Genomic DNA, 25,114 nt, shown 5'->3' with positions numbered 1-25,114 from the left:
TTCTGGATGGTGTCCGTTCTGTCTTTTAGTTGTAGTTTTGAAATTGTTGTGCGAGGCAGCAGTTTAGGTGTTTACCTATGCCGCCATCTTGGTTTCTCTCTGGGAATATATTATTGATAATTGCAGTCTCTATTTTGTATCAAGAAGGGATTTGCATTTCAGGGGGAGGGGATAAATCAGGTGATCAGATTAGAATATATCCTAGACAATATGTAATATAGGGAATGACATTGAAAGTTTCTGATAAGTGATCTGCTGTAATTATAAAACTGCATTGCTAGCTTCCCCAGTGGGAAATGGAGAAATCTTATTTCAGGGGAGGTTATCAGTTTCCATATTTCTAGTGGTACAAATATTTTTAATTGGAATGAAAGGGGAAAAGTCATATTACCCTATTAACCTGTATGTGTACTTAGTATGAATCACAGCATTTATTGGGTGGAAGCCAGATATTAATTAGATTTCTTGATTTGTATGTTTATTTTCTCTTCCATCTAGAAAGAGTTTACATCCAGGAAGAAATAATCCAGGAAAAGGAAGAATAAGCAGGTCAAGATGTGTAGCTCCGTGGCTGCCAAGTTGTGGTTTTTGACAGATCGTCGAATCAGGGAAGACTATCCCCAAAAAGAGATCTTACGAGCATTAAAGGCCAAGTGTTGTGAGGAGGAGCTGGACTTTAGGGCCGTGGTGATGGATGAGGTGGTGCTGACAATCGAGCAAGGAAACCTGGGTAAGTCTTTACTAAGTAATTTTTTAGATTTTTACTTGGAATATGGTGACACTGCATGTTTCAGGAATAATTACGACAAAGGCATATTTAAGAGCCTTAGCATACTAAGTATTACCTAATCTTGAAATCTAGTGTATTTTCTGGAAGAAATGGAAACAGCAGTATTTATTAAATCCCTTATTGTATTATTTAGAAAAATAGTTGGGAGGGAAATTAAAGATAACCTACTAGTTTTCTTCTGTTATTACTGTCTTCTAGTTTTAAAATACCTTGTAATCCATGGGGGAGGGTAAATTAAAAATCCATGTGTGGTTCACTTTTTTTATTTAATATTTTATTGGTTTTTAGAGATGAAGAAGAGAGAGGGATAGAGAAATAGAAATATTTTTTTAAAATATATTTTATTGATATTTTACAGAGAGGAAGAGAGAGGGATAGAGAGCTAGAAACATCGATGAGAGAGAATCATCGATCAGCTGCCTCCTGCACACCTCCCACTGGGGATGTGCCTGCAACCAAGGTATATGCCCTTGACCGGAATCGAACCCGGGACCCTTCAGTCCGCAAGCCGATACTCTATCCACTGAGCCAAACCAGTTTCGGCGAGAAATAGAAATATTAATGAGAGAGGACCATCATCAATTGGCTGACTCCTGCAGGGCTCCCACTGGGGATCGAGCATACTGGTTTGGTGGTGATGAACTCCTTTAGCTTTTTCTTGTCTATGAAGCTCTTTATCTGACCTTCCATTCAAAATGATAGCTTTGCTGGGTAAAGTAATCTTGATTGTAGGTCCTTGCTATTCATCATTTTGAATATTTCTTGCCACTCCCTTCTGGCCTGCAAAGTTTGTGTTGAGAAATCAGCTGATAGTTGTATGGGCACTCCCTTTAGGTAACTAACTGCTCTTCTTTTGCTGTTTTTAAGATTCTCTCTTTGTCTTTAACCCTTGGCATTTTAATTATGATGTGTCTTGGTGTGGGCCTCTTTGGGTTCCTCTTGTTTGGGACTCTCTGTGCTGCCTGGACTTATAATTCTATTAGTTCATCAGGTAGGGGAAGCTTTCTGTCATTATTTCTTCAAAGAGGTTTTCAATATCTTGCATTCTCTCTTCTCCTCTGGCACCCCCATAATGCGAATGTTGGTAAGCTTGAAGTTGTTTGTCCCAGGGGTCCTTAAACTTCATATTTTTCTTTTTGCTCTTCTAATTGGGTGTTTTTTGCTTCCTCATATTCCAAATCCTTGATTTGATTCTTGGAATCCTCTACTCTACTGTTGAATTTCTATAAATTATTCTTTATTTCAGTTAGTGTATGCTTAATTTCTGACTGGTCTTTTTTTGTCTTTGACATTCTCACTAAAATCCTTGAAAGTCTCTCCAAGTCCCTTGAAGCTCTTAAGTCCCTTGAAGCTCTCATTAAGATCCTTGAGTAACCTTATAACCATTGTTTTGAACTCTGTATCCAGTAGTTTGCTTGCTTCCATTTCTTTAATTTGTAACATGTTTCTTTGTCTCCGCATTTTGTCTGCTTCCCTGTGTTTGTTTCTATGTATTAGGTACTGTTATTATGTCTCCTGGAATTGGTAGGGTGGCCTTGTGTGATAGGTGTCTTTTAGACACCTGTGTGCTGCGAAGTCTTATTGTAGTTGAGCCTTGATTGGTGTCACTGGGAGGAATTGGCATCATTGGGAGGAATTGGCCTCCAGGCCAATTGGCTGTGAGGACCAGCTGCATCTACAGTGGAGGAGACACCCCTATGAAGCAGGACTTGCTTCAGTGGTGCGAATGTACCCCACGTTGGGCTGCCAGTTGCGAGTGTCCCTCACACGTCCCGCGTGGTTCAGGATTCGGGTTCAGGGTTCGGGCTCTGGAGGAGGCCGCACGCAAATGAAAGAGACTAGACAAGAAAATATTAATTTGGGAATTGGTGGCCAGACAGAAGCCCAAGAGAGGACTACACTTTGCTCTGGTCTTGCCATCCTTTTTATTCAGGTTTGGGATCCACCTATAGCCCTTAGGCAGGCAATTTCCAGTAACAGCTCAATGATAGCCCATCAGCAAGGATTTACATAAGACTAAAAGGTGGAAGTTGCTTCAGTTACCATTGTCTCGGCTAAACTGGGTGCATAGCTCTGACCTTTCAGAGCTTCAAGTTTGACCAGCCTTCCGGGTTCCTTGTCCACACCTCTCTGCTAGTGAAGGCAATGGGCAGCTTCCAACATAGTGGGCTTTGGTGCTCAGAGTCTGCCCCTTGAGCGTGTCACTTGTAGATGCATAGAGTTGTAATCTGGTATGGTCTGAGGCCTTGGACATATCCTTCCTGATTAAAGAAATGCCCCATGTGGGTATTGGACCGGATGCACTGGCTCTAGGGCCTCCAGGGAGGTGCAAAATCAGCCACTGCCTGGGGCCACTCGATATGAGCTACAGAGAGATCTACAGATGGCGGCTATTTGTATTGGGCTAGGAAGTGCCCCTGCGAGGCCCAGCTGTGAGGCAAGGCAGGCTGGTGCTAGTGCTAGGTCTTGGGCCTTTTATTGATCGGTTTGGGGCATGCTGGCTCGAGCTGCTGTGTGTTTTAAGAGATTTTTTTTAGCAAAGTTTGAAGCCTGAGCCAGGATAGGCCACTCATATAGAAAAGCAGCTGCAAACAGCTTGGGTGGGGTTGCAAATTGGGTTGGGCGAAGTTTCAGGGAATCACCAGGGCAGCATGAACAGTGTGGGGCACACTGATGGAAACTCAAGATGTGCCTACCAGTCAGCTCTGCAATTGGAGAGGTCCCAGCACAGGAACGATAACTCCTGTGAGTATCCTTGTCTGGGAGAAAGCTGCCCCCGAGTTCCTGCCCCAATGCCAGACAGTCCAGTTCCTCCCTTTATGTCCCTGGATTCCCCCAAAGCCACTGCCCGGCACTGGATCTCAAAGGAATCGAGACTGTGTAAGTTTCGTGTGCAGGCCTTTTAAGAGGAACACCACCTGGGACTCCAGCAGTCTCCGTGTCACTCAGCCACAATCCCCGCTGGTTTTTATAGCTAGAAGTTATGGGGACTTCTCTTCCCAGTTCTGGAACTCTGGGCTGGGAGTCTGGTGTAGGGCTAGGACCCTCTGCTTCTCACGGGAGGCCTTGGACATATCCTTCCTGATTAAAGAAATGCCCCATGTGGGTATTGGACCAGCCCATTTGGCGCCTCTGCCCCTCCTACCTGTCTCAATACACCTTCTTCTTTACTTCTGTAGTTGTAGGACTTCCATGCAGCCGGATTTCAGGTGGTTCTGAATAATGGTGGTTCTGTATTTTAGTTGTAATTTTGATGTGGTTGTGGGAGGCAGCCAGTGTTTACCTATGCCACCATCTTGGTTCTCCTTTTCAGTCTCTTTTAATAATGCTTTGTAGTTTTTAGTCTATCGGTCTTTCATATCTTTTGATAATTTTATTCCCAGGTATTTTATTCTTTTGATTCTAAAGTTTTGTTGTTAGTATACAGGAAGACTGGATTTTTGTACATTGATTTTTGTATCTTATCAAATGCTTTTTCTGTATCTTCGATAAGATCATAAGACTTTTATCCTTCCTTTTGGTAATGTGGTGTATTACATTGATTGAACTATCCTTGTACCCCTGGAATGACTCCCTCCCCCTTGATTGTGGTGTATTATTTTTTTTTATGTATTGTATTCTGTTTGTTAGTATTTTGTTTATGGAATAGTTTCTCCTCCACAGGATAGTACCTTGCTGCCTTATTTACCAATCTATTTCCAACTTACAGAAAAGCATTTGAAGTGTGGTCATTACTTAGTATTAATTGAATGAATGAATGTCCATAAGTAAGGGATGGATCATCTGGCATATTTATAAAATATAATTCCATTCAGCCCCCTTAAAAAAAGAAGCAAATAAAACTATATATGCACTGACATAGAGAGATGTGTATAATTTTAAGTAATGAGAGAAAGTGACATAAAGTAATACAAAACACTTCATTTTTCTAAAAATGATGTGTATATTATTCTGTGTTAAAATTAACAGTCGGGAAAATAAAATACACACTGTTACCACTAAGTACCTATAATGTTGGATGGGAAATGAATATGTTATATACTATTTTTGTATTTGAACATTATAAATAAGTATATGTATTGTTTTTTAAAAATTTATCTTTATTGTTGAAAGTGTTAACATGTCCCTCTTTTCCACTTAGTGACTGCCCCTCTCCCTGTTTTTTATTTTATTATCATTTTATTTTTATTGATTATTAGAGAGAGAGGAAGGGGAAGGAATAGAAAGAGAGAGAAACATCACTCGGCTGCCTGCTGCATGCCCCCTACTGGGGATCAAGCCACAACCTGGACATGTGCCCTGACCAGGAATCGAACCAATGACCTCTTGGTTCGTAGTTTGATGCTCAACCACTGAGCATATGGACCGGGCTGTTTTTTTATTCTTCTTCTTATTTTTTTTAATGAAAATAGGTTTTAGGGAGAAACTCACATGAATATTTTGTTTTATTATTTGGGACCTCATTAAATAGAATGATATTGGATAAAATTCAAGATTCTTCTCTTTAAAATTGTTTTTCTCATTATAAAAGTACTAGTGTCCCAGTACACGGATTCGTGCACATTGAAAGGAAATTAATTAGAAGAAATATTTTAATATCGCTATTCACGTCTTGCTAATGAAAAGAAAATAGGATTCTACTGAGTCTCACATCTACTTACTTCAGGACTTTTGTGAGGATCAAATGAGATGAGGCACAGAAAATGCTTCACAAACATTTGTTTAAACTGTAAAATGTTTGCACCTGGCTATAGAGCAAGTCAGGTTCCTGGGCTGAAGAAACTCCAAGGAGGCTAGTTGCTAGGGAGAGGAAGCCAGGCATTGCTACGTGACGTCATTACCCGGAGCCCACAGCGACCCTTTCAGGCTGGGCTCTGGGCTGCATTTTGCACCATGGGGTCTTGGCAGGATTGGCTGCGATTTGGTGGGCTGTTGCTTGGGGTGGTGGCAAGGCCTGTGTTCCACTTGGGAGAAGCTGAGTGTTGGTTTGTTGGCACCAGGTCTGTGGTGCCATTTATTTTTAAACTAGAGGCCCGGTGCACGAAATTCATGCACGGGGGAGGGGGGGAGGGTGTCCCTCAGCCCAGCTTGCACCCTCTCCAGTCTGCGATCCCTCTCACAATCCAGGACTGCTGGCTCCCAACTGCTCACCTGCCTGCCTTCCTGATTGCCCCTAGCCGCTTCTGCCTGCCAGCCTGATCACCCCCTAACCACTCCCCTGCCAGCCTGATTGATGGCTAACTGCTCCCTGCCAGCCTGATTTCCCCTAACTGCCCTCCCCTGCAGGCCTGGTCACCCCTAACTGCCCTCCACTGCAGGCCTGGTCCCCCCCAACTTCTCTCCCCTTCAGGCCTGGGTCCCTCCCAACTGCCTTTCCCTGCAGGCCTGGTCGCCCCAACTTCCCTCCTCTGCCAGCTTGGTCACCCCTAACTGCCCTCCCCTGCTGGCCTGATCACCCACAACTGCCCTCTCTTGGAGACCTGGTCCCTCCCAACTGCCCTCCCTTGCTGGCCTGATCACCCACAACTGCCCTCTCTTGGAGACGTGGTCCCTCCCAACTGCCCTCCCTTGCTGGCCTGATCACCCACAACTGCCCTCTCTTGGAGACCTGGTCCCTTCCAACTGCCCTCTCTTGCTGGCCATCTTGTGGTGGCCATCTTGTGTCCACATAGGGACAGGATGTTTGACCACATGGGGGCAGCCATCTGGTGTGTTGGAGTGATGGTCTATCTGCATATTACTCTTTTATTAGATAGGATAGAGGCCTGGTTCACGGGTGGGGGCCAGCTGGTTTGCCCTGAAGGGTGTCCCGGATCAGGGTGGGGGTTCCCTTGGGGCGTGGGGCGGCCTGGGCGAGGGGCATGTGGTGGTTTGCAGGCTGGCCACGCCCCCTGGCAACCCAAACGGAGGCCCTGGTATCTGGGGTTTGTTTATCTTCTACAATTGAAACTTTGTAGCCTGGAGTGGAGCCAAGCCTTCTGCTTGCTCCATGGCAGCAGCCATTTTTGTTGGGATTCATGTATCTTCTATAATTGAAACTTTGTAGCCTTAAGCGAGGCCTGGGCCGGCCAGGGTGTGCAGAAAGCTTGGCTTCCTCCATCGCCGCGGGCAACCCTAGTCTCTTGCTCTTTCCAGCTCCGTGGCTGCCACCATTTCTGTTTGGTTTTATGTATCTTCTATCATTGAAACTTTGTAGCCTTGAGTGGAGGCCTAGGCCGGCAAGGGCAGGCGGAAAGCTTGGCTTCCTCCATTGCCAGGGAAACCCATGCCTCCCTCCTGCTCTCTGTGGCGATAGCCATCTTGGTTGGGTTTATTTGCATATTCGCTCCTGATTGGCTTGTGGGCGTGACTTGTGGGCGTGGCTTGTGGGTGTAGCGGAGTGATGGTTAATTTGCATATTACTCTTTTATTAGATAGGATGGCTAGTGCACGTCATGGCAGCTCCTGCGTTGAGTGTCTGCCCCCTGGTGGTCAGTGTGTCATAGCTACTGGTAGGACGGACACTTAAGCTTTTTATATATATAGATATGTCATCACTTAAAAAAGAACATAAAGAATACAGAGAATTACATGGAGCAAAATGTTAAAGTTCCATATTCTACCTTCCTCTTCCTGCCTTGCCATCCACTCACACTCAGAGATAGCCATTTATATTATTTATCCTTTCATACATTTTCTATGCATATGCAAACACAGATAAAACTTATTCTCAGATTTGCTTTTTTTTTTTTTTAAAAAGTTCAGCATCTGGAAATTTTCTATTTTTGAATATGATTATAACATTGTTTTTAATGGCTATGTTGTGTTTCTTTGTATTCATTTATTTTTTATTTTTTGTTAATCCTCATCCAAGGATATTTTTCCATTTATTTTTAGAGAGTGAAAGGGAGTGGGAGAGACAGAGAGAGAAATATCAATTTGAGAGACACATCAATTGGTTGCCTCACACACACACACCAGCCAGAGCTGGGGATTGAGCCAGCAACTGAGGTATGTGCCCTTGACTGGAATTGAATCTGCGACCCTTCAGTCCTGGCTTGGGCATATTTCTTTGTATCGCACAATTATTTATTTAACCAGTGAAGTTTTTCTCATTAAAATTTCTTTTTCTTATAAAGAAATATAATTTAAGGTGAGATGTCTCTTTGTCCCAATGATATATTAACAACATAGTACATTTAGTTTTGTGACTCGAGCTGTTCCTGTATTTTATTGTTTATTTCATTTTCACGGTTTTGATCTGTTCCTGTATATTTCAGGTTTGCGGATCAATGGAGAACTAATTACTGCCTATCCCCAGGTGGTGGTAGTGAGAGTACCAACCCCTTGGGTGCAAAGTGATAGTGACATCACTGTTTTACGCCACCTAGAGAAGATGGGATGCCGGTTGATGAACCGACCTCAAGCCATCCTGAACTGTGTGAATAAGTTCTGGACCTTTCAAGAGTTGGCTGGCCATGGTGTTCCTCTGCCCGATACTTTCTCTTATGGTGAGTTAACTAATAAGAATTTATAGCCTTAAGTTTTAGAGAACTGATAGTTTTGAAAGCCATATTAAACTAACAGGATTATGCGATATAAGGAAATATGTAAACATGAAAGACCTTCTTATAGAAGTAATGTTCAGTTTTTACAAATTAGCTTCGTGATATGGGTAGAACAAATTCAGAAAACTTTGCTTGGAAAGGGCCAGATAGTCAATATGTGACCCTCAGTAATGCTGCTGTCGTGTGAAAGCTGCTATAGAAAATGCTTAAACAAACGAGTGTAGCTGTGTTCCAATAAAACTTGATTACAAAAAAAAGCAGTGGGCCAATCTGTCCCGTAGGCTCTAGTTTGCCAGCCTTTGTGGTAAAAGATACTAGACTTTGATGACATCTTTGTTTAATTTTTGTTTATCTTAATTACCATTTTCATGGTAATTCTTCATAAATACTTTGTTTTTTCTTAAGAAAATGACACTACACCAGGCATGCTTTAAACTAGTGCTTCTAAAACTATCCGTGGTAAAGGATCTTTTTTGTTCTTTTAAAGACCAGTTTGCTGTGTACCAATGCCCTTACAAAGTACAATAAAAATATCATAGCAATGCTAACTTTCTATAAAAGCTTCTAGTGCTTACTCTTTCTGTATTTATCTGGTCACCTATCAATAGCAAAGAAGTCAGAAATTGGGCACAGGTTACTAGCCCACACTGTGAGTAGCACTGCTATAAATAATATTATTGATATATTTTCTTTCTTTCCTGTTCTTCTAGTTTGGAAAGGGTAAGTCAGTCTAGTTTTTCATAAAGATATTTCTCCAAATAAATGTCCAGTAGAATGGTAGGAGAGTTAACGAGGCTTTAAAAAGAAAGCCCTGTCCTCTTCTTATTTTTAATGTTTTAAAGAAGGAAACTCTTCAAATCTACATAATATGTGATACAGTTGATGTTTTTAGCAGTTGCACAAGAATAGGCAAAATGAATAGTTTGAGAATTCTGTCTTCCTGATGTTTTATATCATGGCTTTATAATTCTGATTTTAAGAGAGTGGAAAGAAGGAAAGGGTTAACGAACTGAAATATTACCAATGCTCTGATGTTGAAGGCTTCATATTTGGTCATGGATCATCTTAATTTCTCTAAACTGCTAATTTATGATATTGCAGTTAATAAACTTTTTCCTATTTCAGTTTTTCTATATCATCATGTTATTTTTTTACAACTACAATCTTTTTTTTTTTTTTTTGCTTTAATCTTGCTGCTGTATCATTTGTTCCTTGGCAATATAAACAGTAAGAAGCACGACTTAGCACATTGGTATTAAGTAGTTAGTGTAGAAAGAACTCTGATTAATTAAGAGGTAAGAAAAATTAATTTGTGTGTTTGAGACAGAAAGTGTGTGTACATATGCATACTGCATCTTCAACCTTGGATAAGTCTTCTCAACTAACTCTTACTTCTGTTTCTTAATCCAAACAGGGAACTGCATATACTAAAGTAGGTCTTGAGGCTTCAGTTATTTGTATGGTGGAAAAATAAGGGATAAAAATATGAAAAGCCCTAACTGGTTTGGCTCAGTGGAGCGTCAGCCTGCGGACTGAAGGGTCCCAGGTTCGATTCTGGTCAAGGGCATGTACCGTGGTTGTGGGCACGTCCCCAGTAGGGGGTGTGCAGGAGGCAGCTGATTGATTTTTCTCTCTGATCGATGTTTCTAACTCTATCCCTCTCCCTTCCTCTCCTTAAAAAAAATCAATAAGCCGAAACCAGTTTGGCTCAGTGGATAGAGTGTTGGCCTGCGGACTGAAGGGTCCCGGGTTCGATTCCGGTCAAGGGCATGTACCTTGGTTGCAGGCACATCCCCAGTGGGAGGTGTGCAGGAGGCAGCTGATCGATGTTTCTCTCTCATTGATGTTTCTAGCTCTCTATCCCTCTCCCTTCCTCTCTGTAAAATATCAATAATATATATATATATATATATATATATATATATTAAAGAAATCAATAAAATATATATTTTTAAAAATATGAAAAATGGTATAGAATTGGGAAACATTGTTTTAACTGAAGTATACTTAATTTCTTTAGGTTGGATATTAGACTATTTATAGTTTAAGATAGCTCTTACCCATTTTATAAGGTGTGGTTGTTTTAAACATATTTAACTGTACTTTCAACTTTTATTACTTTCTCCAAGAAAAAGAAAATTTATCATGAGGTTCTTAACTTCTACCTTCCTTGTGTTGACATTAGTGTAGATAAAATTTGTCACACTCTACATCTATTGATGATGTTTTTAAAATGTGCTCTAATCAGGTGGTCATGAAAATTTTTCTAAGATGATCGATGAAGCAGAAGTACTGGAGTTCCCAATGGTAGTGAAGAATACACGAGGTCATAGAGGTGTGTATGTTGTTGCTATGGTAACATAATTTTGACATTTACTTTTGATAATAAGGGTGATTGATTATACAGTAGATATTTTTCTCTTAATCTTATCTAAGCAATTATTTTCTTTGTCTTTGCTCATGGTTATTGACTAGATAGTAGTCTTGTCAACTGAAATTCATAGCTTTTGAAGCAGGGCTTCTGAAGAAAAATTAGAGGGAAATTATTAGGTGCATGGTACCTCAAACTTATAGAAGGCTACTGTGAGTTGTTCAGCTTGGCTTGAAGCTATTTCTATTCATTTAGTGATTATCCTAGAGATTTTAAGACACATACTTAATTAGATTGAGTCCCAAGTTAATACCTTTGTCTTATTCAAGAGTTCAGGGACTTTCACTGACTCCAATCATTCTCCTTCCCAATTTATGTAGTTTGAAGACTTAAATGTATAAGGCAAAAATATACAGCTTTAGAAGACAGTGTACAAAAATATCTTAATGACTTTAGATTAAGAAAAGATTTCTTAAGGCATAAAATGATTCATAAAATCCAGGTACTTCACAAGGGTGAGTGCCTTGACGTGGGGATAGCTGGATCAGGGGTCAGCTGGGACTCTTGACTGCAGTATTCATATATGGCTACTCCACTGTGGCAGCCAAAAAATCTGTGGCTCCTACAGTGGATGCTCCAAAGAAGTGGCATGAGCTTTTATGACATGGCCTCAGAAGTCATATAGAATTGCTTCTGCTATATTCTGTTGGTTGAAGCAATCAAAAGCCTTCCTAGATTCAGAGGGATGAGACATAGATTCCCCCTCTTCTTGATGGAAAGAATGTCAAATGATTTATAACTATGTTTTTAAAAATTTTAGCAAATAAAGCAATGGGATGGACTAGAGAATTCAGAAACCAAAGTTAGGTATGTAGTGACATACTGCTATTTTAATATACAAAGTGAGCAAAAGTAGGTTTGAGTACATGAAACACAGTTCATAAAGATATTGTAATAATCATAACCTGCATATCTTTTTCCATACGAAAAACTATTAGCCTACTTTTGCACACCCCTGTTTACAAATGAAGTATATTAATATATTATACAAATTAATGACATGTTTTAACTTAGAGGGAAATGTTTTGCTAATAAGTGAGTGGCATTATTGGCTAACCTGGAGGAATACAAATTTTATATCTCTACCTCACAACATATACTGAAATAAATTCTAGATTACTGTAAGAGTTTGGATGGAGATTGGGAGACTCATGGATGGTGATTATTAACTTTTTTTATGTACAATTTTTGCATTGTCTTACTAATTGTAACTGTATTACTTTGGTTAAAAAGTAATTGGTTCTGAAAGAACAGACTGGGACACAAGATGGAGGCAGTAGATATCAACCTACCCACAGATTTTTAATTTTTTTTCAATCACAGGCAAAGCTGTTTTCTTGGCTCGAGATAAGCACCATTTGGCTGATCTAAGCCATCTTATTCGCCATGAAGCTCCATACCTGTTCCAGAAGTATGTTAAAGAGTCTCATGGACGGGATGTACGTGTCATTGTTGTGGGAGGCCGTGTGGTTGGCACCATGTTACGTTGTTCAACAGATGGGAGGATGCAAAGCAACTGCTCACTAGGTAAAAATGATGCAGGTGTCTTTCTAGTATATAAAGTAATATTACGGCTTGTCCAGTGAGTATTTGTATATAACTACAGATTTTTACTTAATAAGTTGAAAAACACATTATCTTTAACACCTAAATATGATTAATAGACTATGACTATAATACATATACTTTTGAGGTTTTTTTTTTCCAGTAATGAAATTGGATTTCTCTGAGTCATGAATTTATTTTCACTCAGGCTCAATTTGTAACTCAATGCATACATGTATGAAATGTCTGATTAGATTTAAGGATACCCTGTTTGTTGATGTACTTATCTTATTTTGTTTATAATTGGAATTCATTTAAGATGGATGTATCCTAAGTCCTTTATTTTATCCATTGTTCCAAACAAGATCGCTGGTTTTGATTTATCTAAATGTATATTTTCTGAGATCTCTTGTAGTTGAAATGCCACAGAACTTAGTCTGGGTTTTTTCTCTGTTTATTTCACTTTCTTGGTAAATTTTATCTCGCTCCTGGCTTTAGATACTATCTATATGTTAATACTCTCAAATGTATATCTCTATTTTAGGCTTTCTCCTTGAACTCCAGGCACATATAAATAACTGCCTACTCAGTATCTCCGTGTAGACATCTAATAGACATTTATTTATTTACTTACTTACTTACTTACTTACTTATTTATTTATTTAAAACCTTGTTGAAACAAGGCCACCAAAAATTTTGGTTGCCTCCAAAAAAAAAAAAAAAAATTGGTAGAGAGAGAGATTATAGACATTTATTTTAATTTTAACATGTCCAGAACTGAGCTGCTGACCTAAGTCCCCCTCTTACTTGTGTTCCATATCCAGTTATCACTTAATGGCAATTCTACCTTTCCAGTTTATACCAATATCCTTAGAGTCACCTTATTCTCTCTCTTCTCCCTTTTTCTGTTTTCCGAATGAATAATAACTGGTTGTCCTAGAACTCTTTATTGAATAGTCTGTTTATTACTGATTAGTAATACCACCTATTTTATGTATTGAATTTCCATATATGTATTGGTTTGTTGAAGGACCATCTTTTCAGATGCTATTCTTTCCCTGTATGAATGAATATCAATCTTAATTCTTTTGGTATTATGCGTAGGTATCTGATAGAGCAAGAGCCCTACTATCTTGTTCTTCAGAATTGAGTGCCCTTATTATTTTATCCCCAGAGAGGCCCTTTTTATGATGAATATTCTCTCATATTCAGTATTAACTGTTGTAGCAGCATTTTGTATATAGCAATGAACAAAATAGATAAAAATCACTGCTTTCATGGGCTTTGTGTTCCAGTGTTTTGCTGAAAACATTTAATAGTTTTAGTCATAGACCATATTAGAATTTCTCTTATGTTTCAAAATTCTTATATAGGTCTTACATGATCTATTCCTAGGTAGTCTTTAAAAAACACACAACCATTTAGAGTTGATTGTACCTATATTGCAAGAATCATTACTCACCACTGTTTACTCCCCAACTTTAACTTCCCATATTTTGAGGTCTCTCTTCTTAATCATTTTCTGTTATGTTAATATCTTTTCTTGATTATTTTCCCTGGTATGGGGTGTGAGATATACCCCCTCTGTATCTTTCTTATTGTTTGAGATTGGATTCTTAGATTCCAAGAGTCAGTTTTCAGTTCTACTGCTTTATAGGTTACACTAGAGCAGCCGTGGGCAAACTACGGCCGGCGGGCTGGATCCGGGCCCGTTCGGCTGTTCTATCCGGCCTGCCTGCGGAGCCGAAAGAGCGGAGGGTTCTCTTGCTCTCCCCTCTGCTCCTTTACTTTGAATTTATATTAGTTCACACAAACACTCCATCCATGCTTTTGTTCCGGCCCTCCGGTCCAGTTTAAGAACCCATTGTGGCCCTCGAGTCAAAAAGTTTGCCCACCCCTGCACTAGAGGCCCGATGCACAAAATTCGTGCACAGGGCGGGGGGTGTCCCTCAGCCCAGCCTGCACCCTCTCTAATATCGAGGACTGCTGGCTCCCAACTGCTTGCCTGCCTGCCTTCCTGATTGCCCCTAACCGCTTCTGCCTGCCAGCCTGATTATCCCCTAACCACTGCCCTGCCAGCCTGATTGATGCATAACTGCCCTCCCCTGCAGGCCTGGTCACCCCTAACTGCCCTCCCCTGCAGGCCTGGTCACCCCCAACTGCCCTCCCCTGCAGGCCTGGGTCCCCCCCAACTGCCCTTCCCTGCAGGCCCGATAACCCCCAACTTCCCTCCTCTTCAGGCCTGGTCCCCCCCAACTGCCCTCCCCTGCTGGCCATCTTGTGGTGGCCATCTTGTTGTTCACATGGGGGCAGGATCTTTGACCACATAGGGGCAGCCATCTTGTGTGTTGGAGTGATGGTCAATTTGCATATTCTTTTATTAGATAGGATAGAGGCCTGGTGCATGGGTGGGGGCCAGCTGGTTTGCCCTGAAGGGTGTTCCCGATCAGGGTGGGGGTTCCCTTGGGGTGTGGGGCGGCCTGGGCGAGGGGCCTGTGGTAGTTTGCAGGCCGGCCACGCCCCCAGAGGCCCTGGTATCTGGGATTTATTTATCTTCTATAATTGAAACTTTGTAGCCTTGAGCGGAGCCAAGCCTCCTGCTCGCTCTGTGGCCGCAGCCATTTTTGTTGGGATTTATGTATCTTCTATAATTGAAACTTTGTAGCCTTAAGTGGAGGCCTGGGCCCTCCAGGGTGTGCGGAAAGCTTGGCTTCCTCCATTACTGGGGAAACCCAAGCCTCCTGCTCGCTCCGTGGCCACAGCCATCTTGGTTGGGTTAATTTGTATACTCTCTCCTGATTGGCTGGTGGTCATGGCTTGTGGGTGTAGCGCAGTGATGGTTAATTTGCATATTACTCTTTTATTAGGAGGATTGTTACAGTTGAATGTCCAAGCTGTGTTTTATTTATTTATTTATTTTGGTAAAACACTTATTCTTTCTAAGTCTTGTCTTTTCATTTTAGCTCAGATTTTTTCAGGATTTATTTATTTATTGTTAATCCTCACCCGAGGATATTTTTCCATTGATTTTTAGAGAGAGGGGAAGGGAGGGGGAGAGACACAGAGAAACATCCATGTGAGAGAGACAAATCGTTTGGTTGCCTCCTACACACACCCCAACCAAGGATTGAACCTATGACCCCTCCCGTGCATGGGGCAATACTCAACCAACCGAGCCACACTGGACAGGGTAATAGCTTGTTATTTTTTTGGTTGTTGTCTCATCATGGCTCTGCTCTGGTTGTTTGGAGAAGCAGTCATTTAATCCATGGGGTAATGTGCCAGGCTCCTACTGAGGTACTTTAAAGAAGCCTTCCTATTTCCTGGACTTCCCTCCCTACTCTTTCAGCTTCAGTGACAGGGAGGTCTCAGCTCACCTATTCAGTTACTTTTTGACCTCTTTGGGATCAAAGACATTAGGCATATTCATGTAATGTTTATGTCAGTTTTCCTGCTGTGGATACACAGCGCTATTTGAGCCAAGCTCTTCTCAAAATTCTTTGCTGCCTAGTCCTTATCTCAGAGCTTCCTGAAGCTAGGCTCCAAATGAGAGGGTCTAACTCTAATTCCTTTCTCTCAGATGCCAGCAAACCTTAAGACTTCACCTATAGCCGAAACCGGTTTGGCTCAGTGGATAGAGCGTCGGCCTGCGGACTGAAGGGTCCCGGGTTCGATTCCGGTCAAGGGCATGTACCTTGGTTGCAGGCACATCCCCAGTAGGAGGTGTGCAGGAGGCGGCTGATCGATGTCTCTCTCTCATCGATGTTTCTAGCTCTCTATCTCTCTCCCTTCCTCTCTGTAAAATTTCAATAAAATATATTTAAAAAAAAAAAAAAGACTTCACCTATATTCAGTCAGCTCCCTAAGCCCCGGAATCCTTTTGGCTGAGGAATGGGGGCTATAGAAGAAGAGTGCCGTGTTTAGGTTCCCTTTGTTGTAAGATTTTATCCTATCCTCCGTCCATATTATGCATCTCTGCTATTTTTGTCATAACTGTATTTATGCAAGAGTTGTACTTGGTCTATATTATTGCTAGTAAGGTAGGCTTTCGTGAAAGTTGAATGTCTTCTTTAGAATAAATAGCATATTGAAAAAGTATGAAATTAGGAGTTCTCTGAGAGACTGGGTTAGAAAGGGATTCCTTAAGTAAAGGAAACTTAGATTTCAAAGTCCCAATTTTACACGAGAAGAGCACCTTTGTTTTCACTGCTGATTTACAAAAAGGGCTAGCCTTAGAGGCCAGCTTTATTTTACTCCAGAAATTTATCATTTTGGTAACTTATTATTTTTTTTTCTCTTTTGCCAGGTGGTGTGGGGATGATGTGCTCATTGAGTGAACAAGGGAAGCAGCTAGCTATCCAGGTGTCTAATATCCTGGGGATGGATGTGTGTGGCATTGACCTGTTGATGAAAGATGACGGCTCCTTCTGTGTCTGCGAGGCCAATGCAAATGTAGGTTTCATCGCCTTTGATAAGGCTTGTAATCTAGATGTAGCTGGTATCATAGCGGACTATGCCGCCTCCCTTCTGCCCTCTGGCCGGCTCACCCGGCGTATGTCCCTGCTCTCCGTGGTGTCCACGGCCAGTGAGACTAGTGAGCCGGAGCTGGGTCCCCCAGCCAGCACTGCTGTCGACAGCATGAGCGCAAGTTCCAGCTCTGTCGACAGCGACCCTGAAAGCACCGAGCGAGAACTGCTCACCAAGCTCCCAGGGGGCCTATTCAACATGAACCAGCTGCTAGCCAATGAAATTGAACTCCTGGTGGAGTGACTCCACTGGTAAATAATTAACCAACAAAACCCTGTAAAACTTTCTTTTTTTCTTCTTATTTTTTTAACCAACTTGCAATGCTGTTCATGGAATATGCTCAGGAAGATGAGAGAAAATTGAGTAGGATTAGTTAGAAGAGAAGAAAGAGGGAGATAGACAAGACCTCTGCTAGTAAGATGTTACTGTCTTGCATTTACAAATGATACAGATAGGCTAGGCAGAAGAGGTGAGATACAGAAAAATGTCAGGTTCTCATAGTTACCCTTTTAATTACTCAAAAATGTGCGTGTTCTCAGGCCATAAAGAACATACAAAATTTTTTCATGGTTCCTTGCTTTTGTTTTTGTACAGTTGGTATAAATTTCAGAGTAGCATAACTTTACATTGTGTGGCAAAGATTTATAATGGGTTTAGGAAAACATCTATCTAAATTACAGGAATTTTTTTATACAAATCTGAAAATTCTGCCTTTACCGTATTAACTAGCAGCTTTATATTCATAGTTTATGATGTCTTGAGGGGGCTCTTACTGGGATTTATTATTTCTGTTTTTAGTTTATCCCTTAATTTGAGTGGGAGGGCAATGTGAATATGACCCAATAAAGGTTTTTTAAATGACAAAATTGGCATGTTTGCATGATAAAGGGGAAATGAACAGTATTGCAATGTCTGGTACACAAAATATCATTTACTCCAATGTAGATAAAATTACACTAGTTTAAAATATGTGCATTGACTTGTATTTGTTAGTGTTTTGGTCTTTTTTGAAAGATAAATGCTCTGTTAATGTTGCATTTTTTAAAACATCCTACTCTAACATTCCCTGATCTATGCCTGCATCTTTAACAATGGCCAAAGTGAAGAAAATGCTACCTTTTTTGTTAACAAGACACTGACTTCAAACATGCGCATTTAAAGCCTTTTATTTTTGTTCCCCTTTTTTCTTTTGGTGGTTGGGCATTTAAAGAATAAGGAAAGAAAAAATATTTTGGGTGGCAAATCAAGGGCCTATTAGTTCTTAAGCATAAGCTGAAGTGAATTCTAATTTTTCAGCAGTATATTGCATTTTTCACACTTTAAGAGGGAGTATATATGTGTGTGTGCACGCATGCATGTGTATGTGTTTTGCTTTTTGTTTACACCAACCAGTCAAAAAGGATAGATTCTAGAAAATGGAGCATGATGGGAAACACTTTTTTTTTTTAACTTTAAAAAACAGATTAGTTGTTTGCATAACTGTACTCTACTGGGGTAGAGGTACTCACCTAAAAATATAAGGAAAATAGATGCTTTTTAGGCCTTTTTGTGTATATGTTGTTGTTTGTTTATTTTTTTCTTTGTTTCTGGACTGTTCAGTGTATGATTTATTCAAGGCTACATGCTTTTTTATTTAGTGCTTCTGACTGTGTGTTTTCTCCTATTTACACATAGGTTTTGGGGTGGGGTAGACTGGGCGTTTTTGTTTGGGGACTTAGCAGTATCGAGTCTCTTGTAGCCCTACTCTGAAACCTTCAGTACTCTCCACCATTTATATTCCTTTACTTTCTGGATTTATAAAAGCCCCCAAACTGCATATAATATGAGCCTTTACAACCTGGTTAAAACTATGCCAGTGATGGTTATGAAGGAGTGTTAAGAAATGGTGGTGCTCCAGAGCTCAACGTAATTTTTTTTTAAGCAGCAAGTTCCATCTCCCTACAATCCTCTGAAGCTTTTACCCAAGTCCTTTCTTGCCTCTCCAGTGCTTTTTTTTCCTTCAGATGGACCTTAAACTTAATTTCTTGGACACTACTAGAGAGACTTCGAGGCAATAATAAAAGACCAGTATTAACCAGCTCTAATGATCTAACAGAACGATCATGCTTACTTGTACAGTTTTCCCCGATTTTAAAAAGGAATGTAATAAAAATTTTTTTCCATAGAATTAAATAATATTGAAATTGAGTGAAAGGTTGATTGTTGACGAATAGAATAGTACTTCTACTCTGTGCAGTGTTTCATTTCACCTGAAAAATATATACATAAGAGGAGTTTCTAATTTATTTTAGGATATTCTAATCTCATCTAGAAGAACTTGACTTGCACAGGGTTATTGTGGGACTTACATATATAAGTACCCCTGACTCACTAACAGAAAGAAATACTTGATACTTCTTTCACTGAATGACCATACTTTGGAGGATGTATCATAGTTGGGATAAAGAAATAAATGAGGGAGAAAGAACTGCTTAATTAAATCATCATTCATATGTTTGTGTAGACACCATCTGGTTGCCACCTAAATTATGTTACATATATTTTAAATAGTTACACATCACGTATATAGATTAATTAATTTTAAAACACAAATACCCTCTCTATTTGATGAAGAACTCAAGGTTTGTCGTGTGGAATAAGGCACCAGGAAAAATGTAGGTATCTTTTTAAAAATTCTTACCAAATTAACCAATTATAAGAAATATCAGATTATTTCACCTTTGGTTTTATTCAGTATTCATCTTTTGTGCATTCACATTATATTAAAACATAGCTTTACAAACCTATTTCTAGATCACATACTCATGTTAGAATGAAAAGGGAAGAAATGGTCATCTTAGCCTTTAAAAACATGGGTATTTTCTTGAATTTCTTCAAAAATTAAGGTGAAGAATATGAACAAATTATTCTGGAAGAACCTTAATGAAAACAGCCCATATATTTAAGTGAAAGTTAAATATATTTTCATATTGTTTAATAACTTTTGTTTATTAATCTTTATTGCTATTATGAGAGGTAAAAATGTATTTATTAAATATGTATAATCATCATGCCAAAATTTGAATTACTGTAAAATTATTGTATATTATTAAAATTGTAATTCTGAATTGTATTTTAAAAGTAATTCTTTCTTATATTGTTTTTATGTTACTTATGATGACAACTGGACTATATACACATACATACACATATATAAATATGAACTATTCCATTTAAAATTTTTAATAGTTTTTTTTTTTTTGTGCCTAAAATTAATCGGTCATTTCTGCTGGCTTTTACTCCATTGAACTTTAAAACCTTTCTGTATGTGCTATCAAAAAGAAAATATCCTGGGACATCATAAAAATCCATCAAGAGACTTGCTTTCATCAAGCACTTTATCAGACTTTTGAGAAATGATTCAAGGCATTGAACGAAGTAATTGACTTTCAAAATCATCTCTTCTTTTTCTCAAGAAGAAAATGGAAAAACAAATTCTCTTCATTCAGTGAGCCCCCAGTTTGGGGTCTGGGAGCCTAGAGACATTGTGAAATCAAATCTTATCTTATTTTCTCCTGGCTCACTCTTTTTGAGAAGGTTAATGGGCTATATGGCTGGTGAGACACGATCCCCTCCTAAGAAAATGTAGGTGCTCAGACAGGTAACCTCTGCTGCTACTGTTTTTATTTGTTTGTTTGTTGGTTTAATTTCATTTAAAATTCGTTTTTGTTGTACTAGGATATTTTTAAATGTAATATATCACAGGATTTATAACCAGGTTTATTGCTTTCTTTCTTTTTATTAAAAAAACAACAACAAAGTTTCATTTAAGATACATTTAGGCGCCTTTGAAGCTTGGATTTTGGAATGTTTCAGTAGTGGACAGAAATCTGCTGTTGGAATCTTCTAGTCCTCCAGGTTTAATTTGAAGTTTTTAGTTTTGTTTTGAATTTTTGTGTGGTATTTTATTTCCTTTATATCAATGCCCTTTACCATGATGTTTTGGGGTGGCTGCCTAACTCTAGTGAAAATGCTTTCTATATTAACGAAAATTTGGTGTTTGAAATTCCTTAATGTTTTTCATTTTTTAAATTGTTTTTAAAGAAATATTCTAACTGCTTTTACTGTTACTGTTCTTTGCCAGCCTTTTCAGGAGCCAAAAAAAACCAAAAACAAACAAACAAAAAAATACCCAGAGAAAAAACTTTCCTTCTTCCCCTTTCCTGATGATGAGTGAGAAGTATTGAGAACTTTCGGGGTCAGTGCCCTTCTAAACTCCCCTTCCCCCAATAATGCAGCTGTATAATGAATGGTAAATGCAGCGGTTTGGATTCAGGCACAGCCCCAGCCTGCTTGCAGGTAATTTGACTCTTTATCCTTTCTTTTCCATCACAAGGCTAACTACTTTCCTTTTAAAAAATTTCTTTATGTGCTTTCAAGGTAACCATGGGTTTGTAATAGCTCTCATTTTAAAAAATAATGCATAACTCTGTCTAGCAAATAATTGGATTAAAGAAGAACATTTGGGGATAAAATTTGAATTGGTTGGGATGAACTCAGAACTTTCATTGGGGATGTGCTTAAACCATACAGATAACTCCATTCCTTGCATTTATGTCTATAATTACTTCAGAGTGTGACTTTTTGGCTTTGTTTTTTGTTTTGGGTTTGTTTGTTTCTTCCATCGTGCTACTCTGGCTTAAGCTTTTTCAGGGGTTGGTGTTCCGAGTACACAGTGAGCTCACAGTATAAAGACATCAATTAGGAGTTGACAGGTATGGAAAACTAGAGTTTTGAAAAGGTAAACTTAGGTTCTAGATTATATGTATGGTAAAAATTCACCATAGCATTTAGTTGACTTTAGTGCTTCTCTTTCTGTGACATCATAAAAGTGAAAGGGAATGATGAGACAAAGGTAGCAGAAAGAATTGTAAGAGCAGCATAATTTCAGAACTAATTTATCATTTCAGACACTAGTGCTAACAAAAATAGATGTGAATTACTTGAGATTATCATAAAATAATGGTTCAAACATTTAAAAAGTACAGGTTTGAACAGATTGGAGGGCATTTCTGAAGCACAAGGTTGTTAAGCAGATAAACAAAGGCCTGAAAGTTAGTGGCAGGAATAGGAATACAACTTGTCCATTTTAATACCCTTCCTATTTTTTAGTATACTACCCCCTCCTCTGTGTATCCTAATCCAATATATGAGTTATCATTTTGGGAGATAATCCTCTTCCTAATAGGTGGAATTTTAGTGACAGTAGTCAGGACCTTTTCAAGATACACTTCTACGTAATTTTATCCTGTGGCTTTAGATGTCCTATCCAAAGAGACTGTCCAATAAATCACTAGTTAGTGAGTAGGAAATCCTGGCTTATAATGCTATTTCTACAGCTGAAGGTATAAAATAAATCGTTAACCTGTTGTGCTTTATTTCACTCATATAAAATAAGAACAGAAACTTCCATAAGCATTTTAAGACAAAAATACTTATCTGTGAACAGAAATTTACTAATGAAAGAATCCCAGCTGCACTCCTGTAGAAATTTATGATGTATGCTAAAAAAGGCTTGTATAAGGAGAACCTTGTTCTCTTGTTAATAAGAATGGCCAGCTTTAGAATGTGTGGAATATGATTGCATGGGACATGGAGAATATAGCAGCCTTCATTCTGCTGCCTCCATGAAGATCACTGACTTGATAAGAATGATCTTGCTTTTAGGTTTTACCATAATCACTTTTTTAGGTGGGCCTTATATAGCATATATGCCTGGCTGCTATTGTGGGGTTTGGGAACATGAGGGGTGGGGTGAATTGTTGTTGTTTTAGGTTTCAGTCAGACAGACATCCCTGTGCCCCAGTTCCCAGAAGCACAGCAGGCCTCTAGGATCATCCGTGGGAACGGCGCAGTCCTGACATCACCAACTCTCCTGCTCAGGCTCATCCCATATACAGAGGTCAAAGGGTGGGGTTTGAGATGGGGGAAGGAATAGAAAGTAGAAACTGTCACGTTAGTGCTACTGTTGGCTAGCCTTTGGTGCTTATTGTCAGTGTTTTATTTTTTAAGTTAGTAAAACTACATATTTTTATTTTGGGGTAAAGGTAGTGGGAGGTTGGAACAATAACAAGCCTTTACTAGTATCACTAGTTCATTATTGAACACTGTTCTTAATAGCTAATACAGAGTAAATTTGAAACCTAGACCCACAATGACAAAGAGAATGGGAATAGAAATGAATTTAAGGATTTTAACAAACAGAAAACATTAATGTGGTATTAATTTCTAGTTCTACAACTGCTATTACATTTGTTATTCTGTCATGCTTTTTTTGTCCTAATTCTTTTATGTATGTATACAGTTTGAGGAAATGTGCACTTGTGGTCAGTTCTTTTAAAAGGACTTAATGAATTTATTACTCTTTTGCAAAAAATATTCCCAATGCTTATATGGGCATACAAATGCTACCCTATTTTAAATGTAGGTGGCGTATGTGTTCGTGTTTTAATGTATTCAGAGACATTGGGCAATAAGCAGTCCAGAACATTGAAAACTCAAGCAGGTAAAGCACCTAACACCCTTAGTTTCTAGAATTACTTTTAAAAACTCCTTTATTGTTGCATCTTCCACAATTCTTTTGGTAGTCTCTGAACTGAAAATTTGCAGGAGTTGTAGACTAGTTAACATTTTAAGTTATGCATTTATTCATAAAATTATAGGGATAGGTGAAGGAGGAAAGTGTAACAGAAAAGAAATAGCTCTTTGAGATGGCAAGTGTTGTGTCTAAATCTTTGCACCTTTTTAATTTTTTTTATTTTCCCAGCTTAGCGTGAATGAACATTGATCATACATTGTTTGATTTCCAAAATTGGGATTTTTTTGTTGTCTTGGATTTTGGTGGGGAGTTCTTGGGGGAAACAATAAGGAAGTTTGTGCACATGTGAAAATATGAAATGTTTAATAAAGGAATTTTTCTGTTTAATCTGAATAGTAAGCAAGAACTTTTTCTGTATACCCTTCTGCTGCAGCAGAGAAATAACTGTTAGGTGCAGCAGAAGAAGGAATTGTTCAGATGGATGGCTACTGACAAAATCTGCATAAAAGAGATAGAGCATGTATACCAAGTCAAATAAAGTTGGCAAAAAATGTAAACTGGACTAAGATTTCTAGATTCAACTCTAAATGGTAAGTCATTTTCAATTAAGAATGTATTTTCAGTACCGGTGTTATAAGTCACTGTGATGGGTAATCATAAATGCCAATAGGTCCTTGCGTTAGGATGAATTTCTTCTACTTTGAAAAAAAAATTGAGCTTTATGTAAAATTAGGGATTTATCTCTAGTTAATTAATATATGTAAACCCTGTTTTCAGTTTTAAGTAAAATTGATGGATACATTTTTAAGATATTTAAAGAGGAGGGAGAAGAGAGAGAAGCATCAATCAGTGGTCTCCTGCATTCGTCCTGACAGGATCGAACCCACAACCTGGGTATGTGCTCTGATTGGGAATCAAACCTGCCATCTTTTGGTGTTTGGGACAGTGCTCCAACAAACTGAGCCACACTGGCCAGGGCACGCTTTTACTTTGTAATGGTAAGAACATTAAATATCTTCCATCTCAGAATCAGAGTATATCTTTTCCAGCTGAGGTCACCAAGGTAAAGTGTGGTAATAAAAAAAAAAATGGTTGTGAATGTGTGTTGTTTTGTTTTTTGTTTTTTGTAATCTAAACAATTTGTAATATTGTGACGTTAGTTAATTTTTTATCTTTACTTTTTTTTTCTCATCCAAAGACTGTTTAAATCTAATTTAAGTGAGTTGTCTGTGTTTTCCTCCCTAGGTTCTTTTGAAGTAACCAGTGGTATTTTTTGCTTATTCATTCACAGAATGGATGAAGATACGTTCAACTGTGTTTTTCTCAAGTGGAGGATAATATACAGTACAAGGAAGCAATAGCTCTAACCTGTTGATTCATTGTGTTTTCAAAAATAAAAACACCAGCACTGGAAATGAAGTAGCATGGAGTACGATTTGTTTTTTGGCAGCTATTTCTACCCACTCTATCTCATATGAATTCACTTCAGTGCATATGTCTACGCTTGAAGCCTAGCTCCACATATATCATTTTCAGTATTCTTTTCACTTTTAAAGATGAAACTGCTTTGTTTTTTGATAGACTAATCTCTCTACAATGTATTCTAAAACAATTACTCCTCCTTTTGGTACATAAGTATCACATGTTTTAGAGCTCCCATGGGTACTACATGGTGCTCTCAGCCCACAAAAGCTGCC

At 39.0% G+C, this 25,114-nt stretch overlaps 1 protein-coding gene across 14 annotated transcripts in view; it reads left to right on the top strand.

The window, feature by feature from the left end:
• RIMKLB (ribosomal modification protein rimK like family member B) overlaps nucleotides 1-24,841 on the top strand; it is a 47,069-nt gene extending 22,228 nt beyond the window's left edge. For 3 of the 14 annotated variants that reach the window (XM_080660927.1, XM_080660926.1, XM_080660928.1), the window contains 5 exons: nucleotides 499-730; nucleotides 8,050-8,280; nucleotides 10,586-10,672; nucleotides 12,092-12,295; nucleotides 16,620-19,066. In XM_080660927.1, the coding sequence (XP_080517053.1) occupies nucleotides 556-730; nucleotides 8,050-8,280; nucleotides 10,586-10,672; nucleotides 12,092-12,295; nucleotides 16,620-17,083 (1,161 nt within the window). In that variant the 5' untranslated portion in view covers nucleotides 499-555 and the 3' untranslated portion in view covers nucleotides 17,084-19,066. Of the gene's footprint in view, nucleotides 1-498; nucleotides 731-8,049; nucleotides 8,281-10,585; nucleotides 10,673-12,091; nucleotides 12,296-16,619; nucleotides 19,067-20,963; nucleotides 21,179-23,306; nucleotides 23,385-23,850; nucleotides 24,008-24,292; nucleotides 24,416-24,662 lie in introns of those variants that run through there. The other 11 variants (XR_013960163.1, XR_013960165.1, XR_013960168.1 and 8 more) reach the window with 11 other exon arrangements.
• Nucleotides 24,842-25,114: the final 273 nt, after the last annotated feature.

This window comes from Plecotus auritus, assembly GCF_963455305.1.
Source record: "Plecotus auritus genome assembly, chromosome: 3".
Lineage (NCBI taxonomy): Eukaryota > Metazoa > Chordata > Mammalia > Chiroptera > Vespertilionidae > Plecotus > Plecotus auritus.
This window is presented reverse-complemented; position numbering and strand designations above follow the sequence as displayed.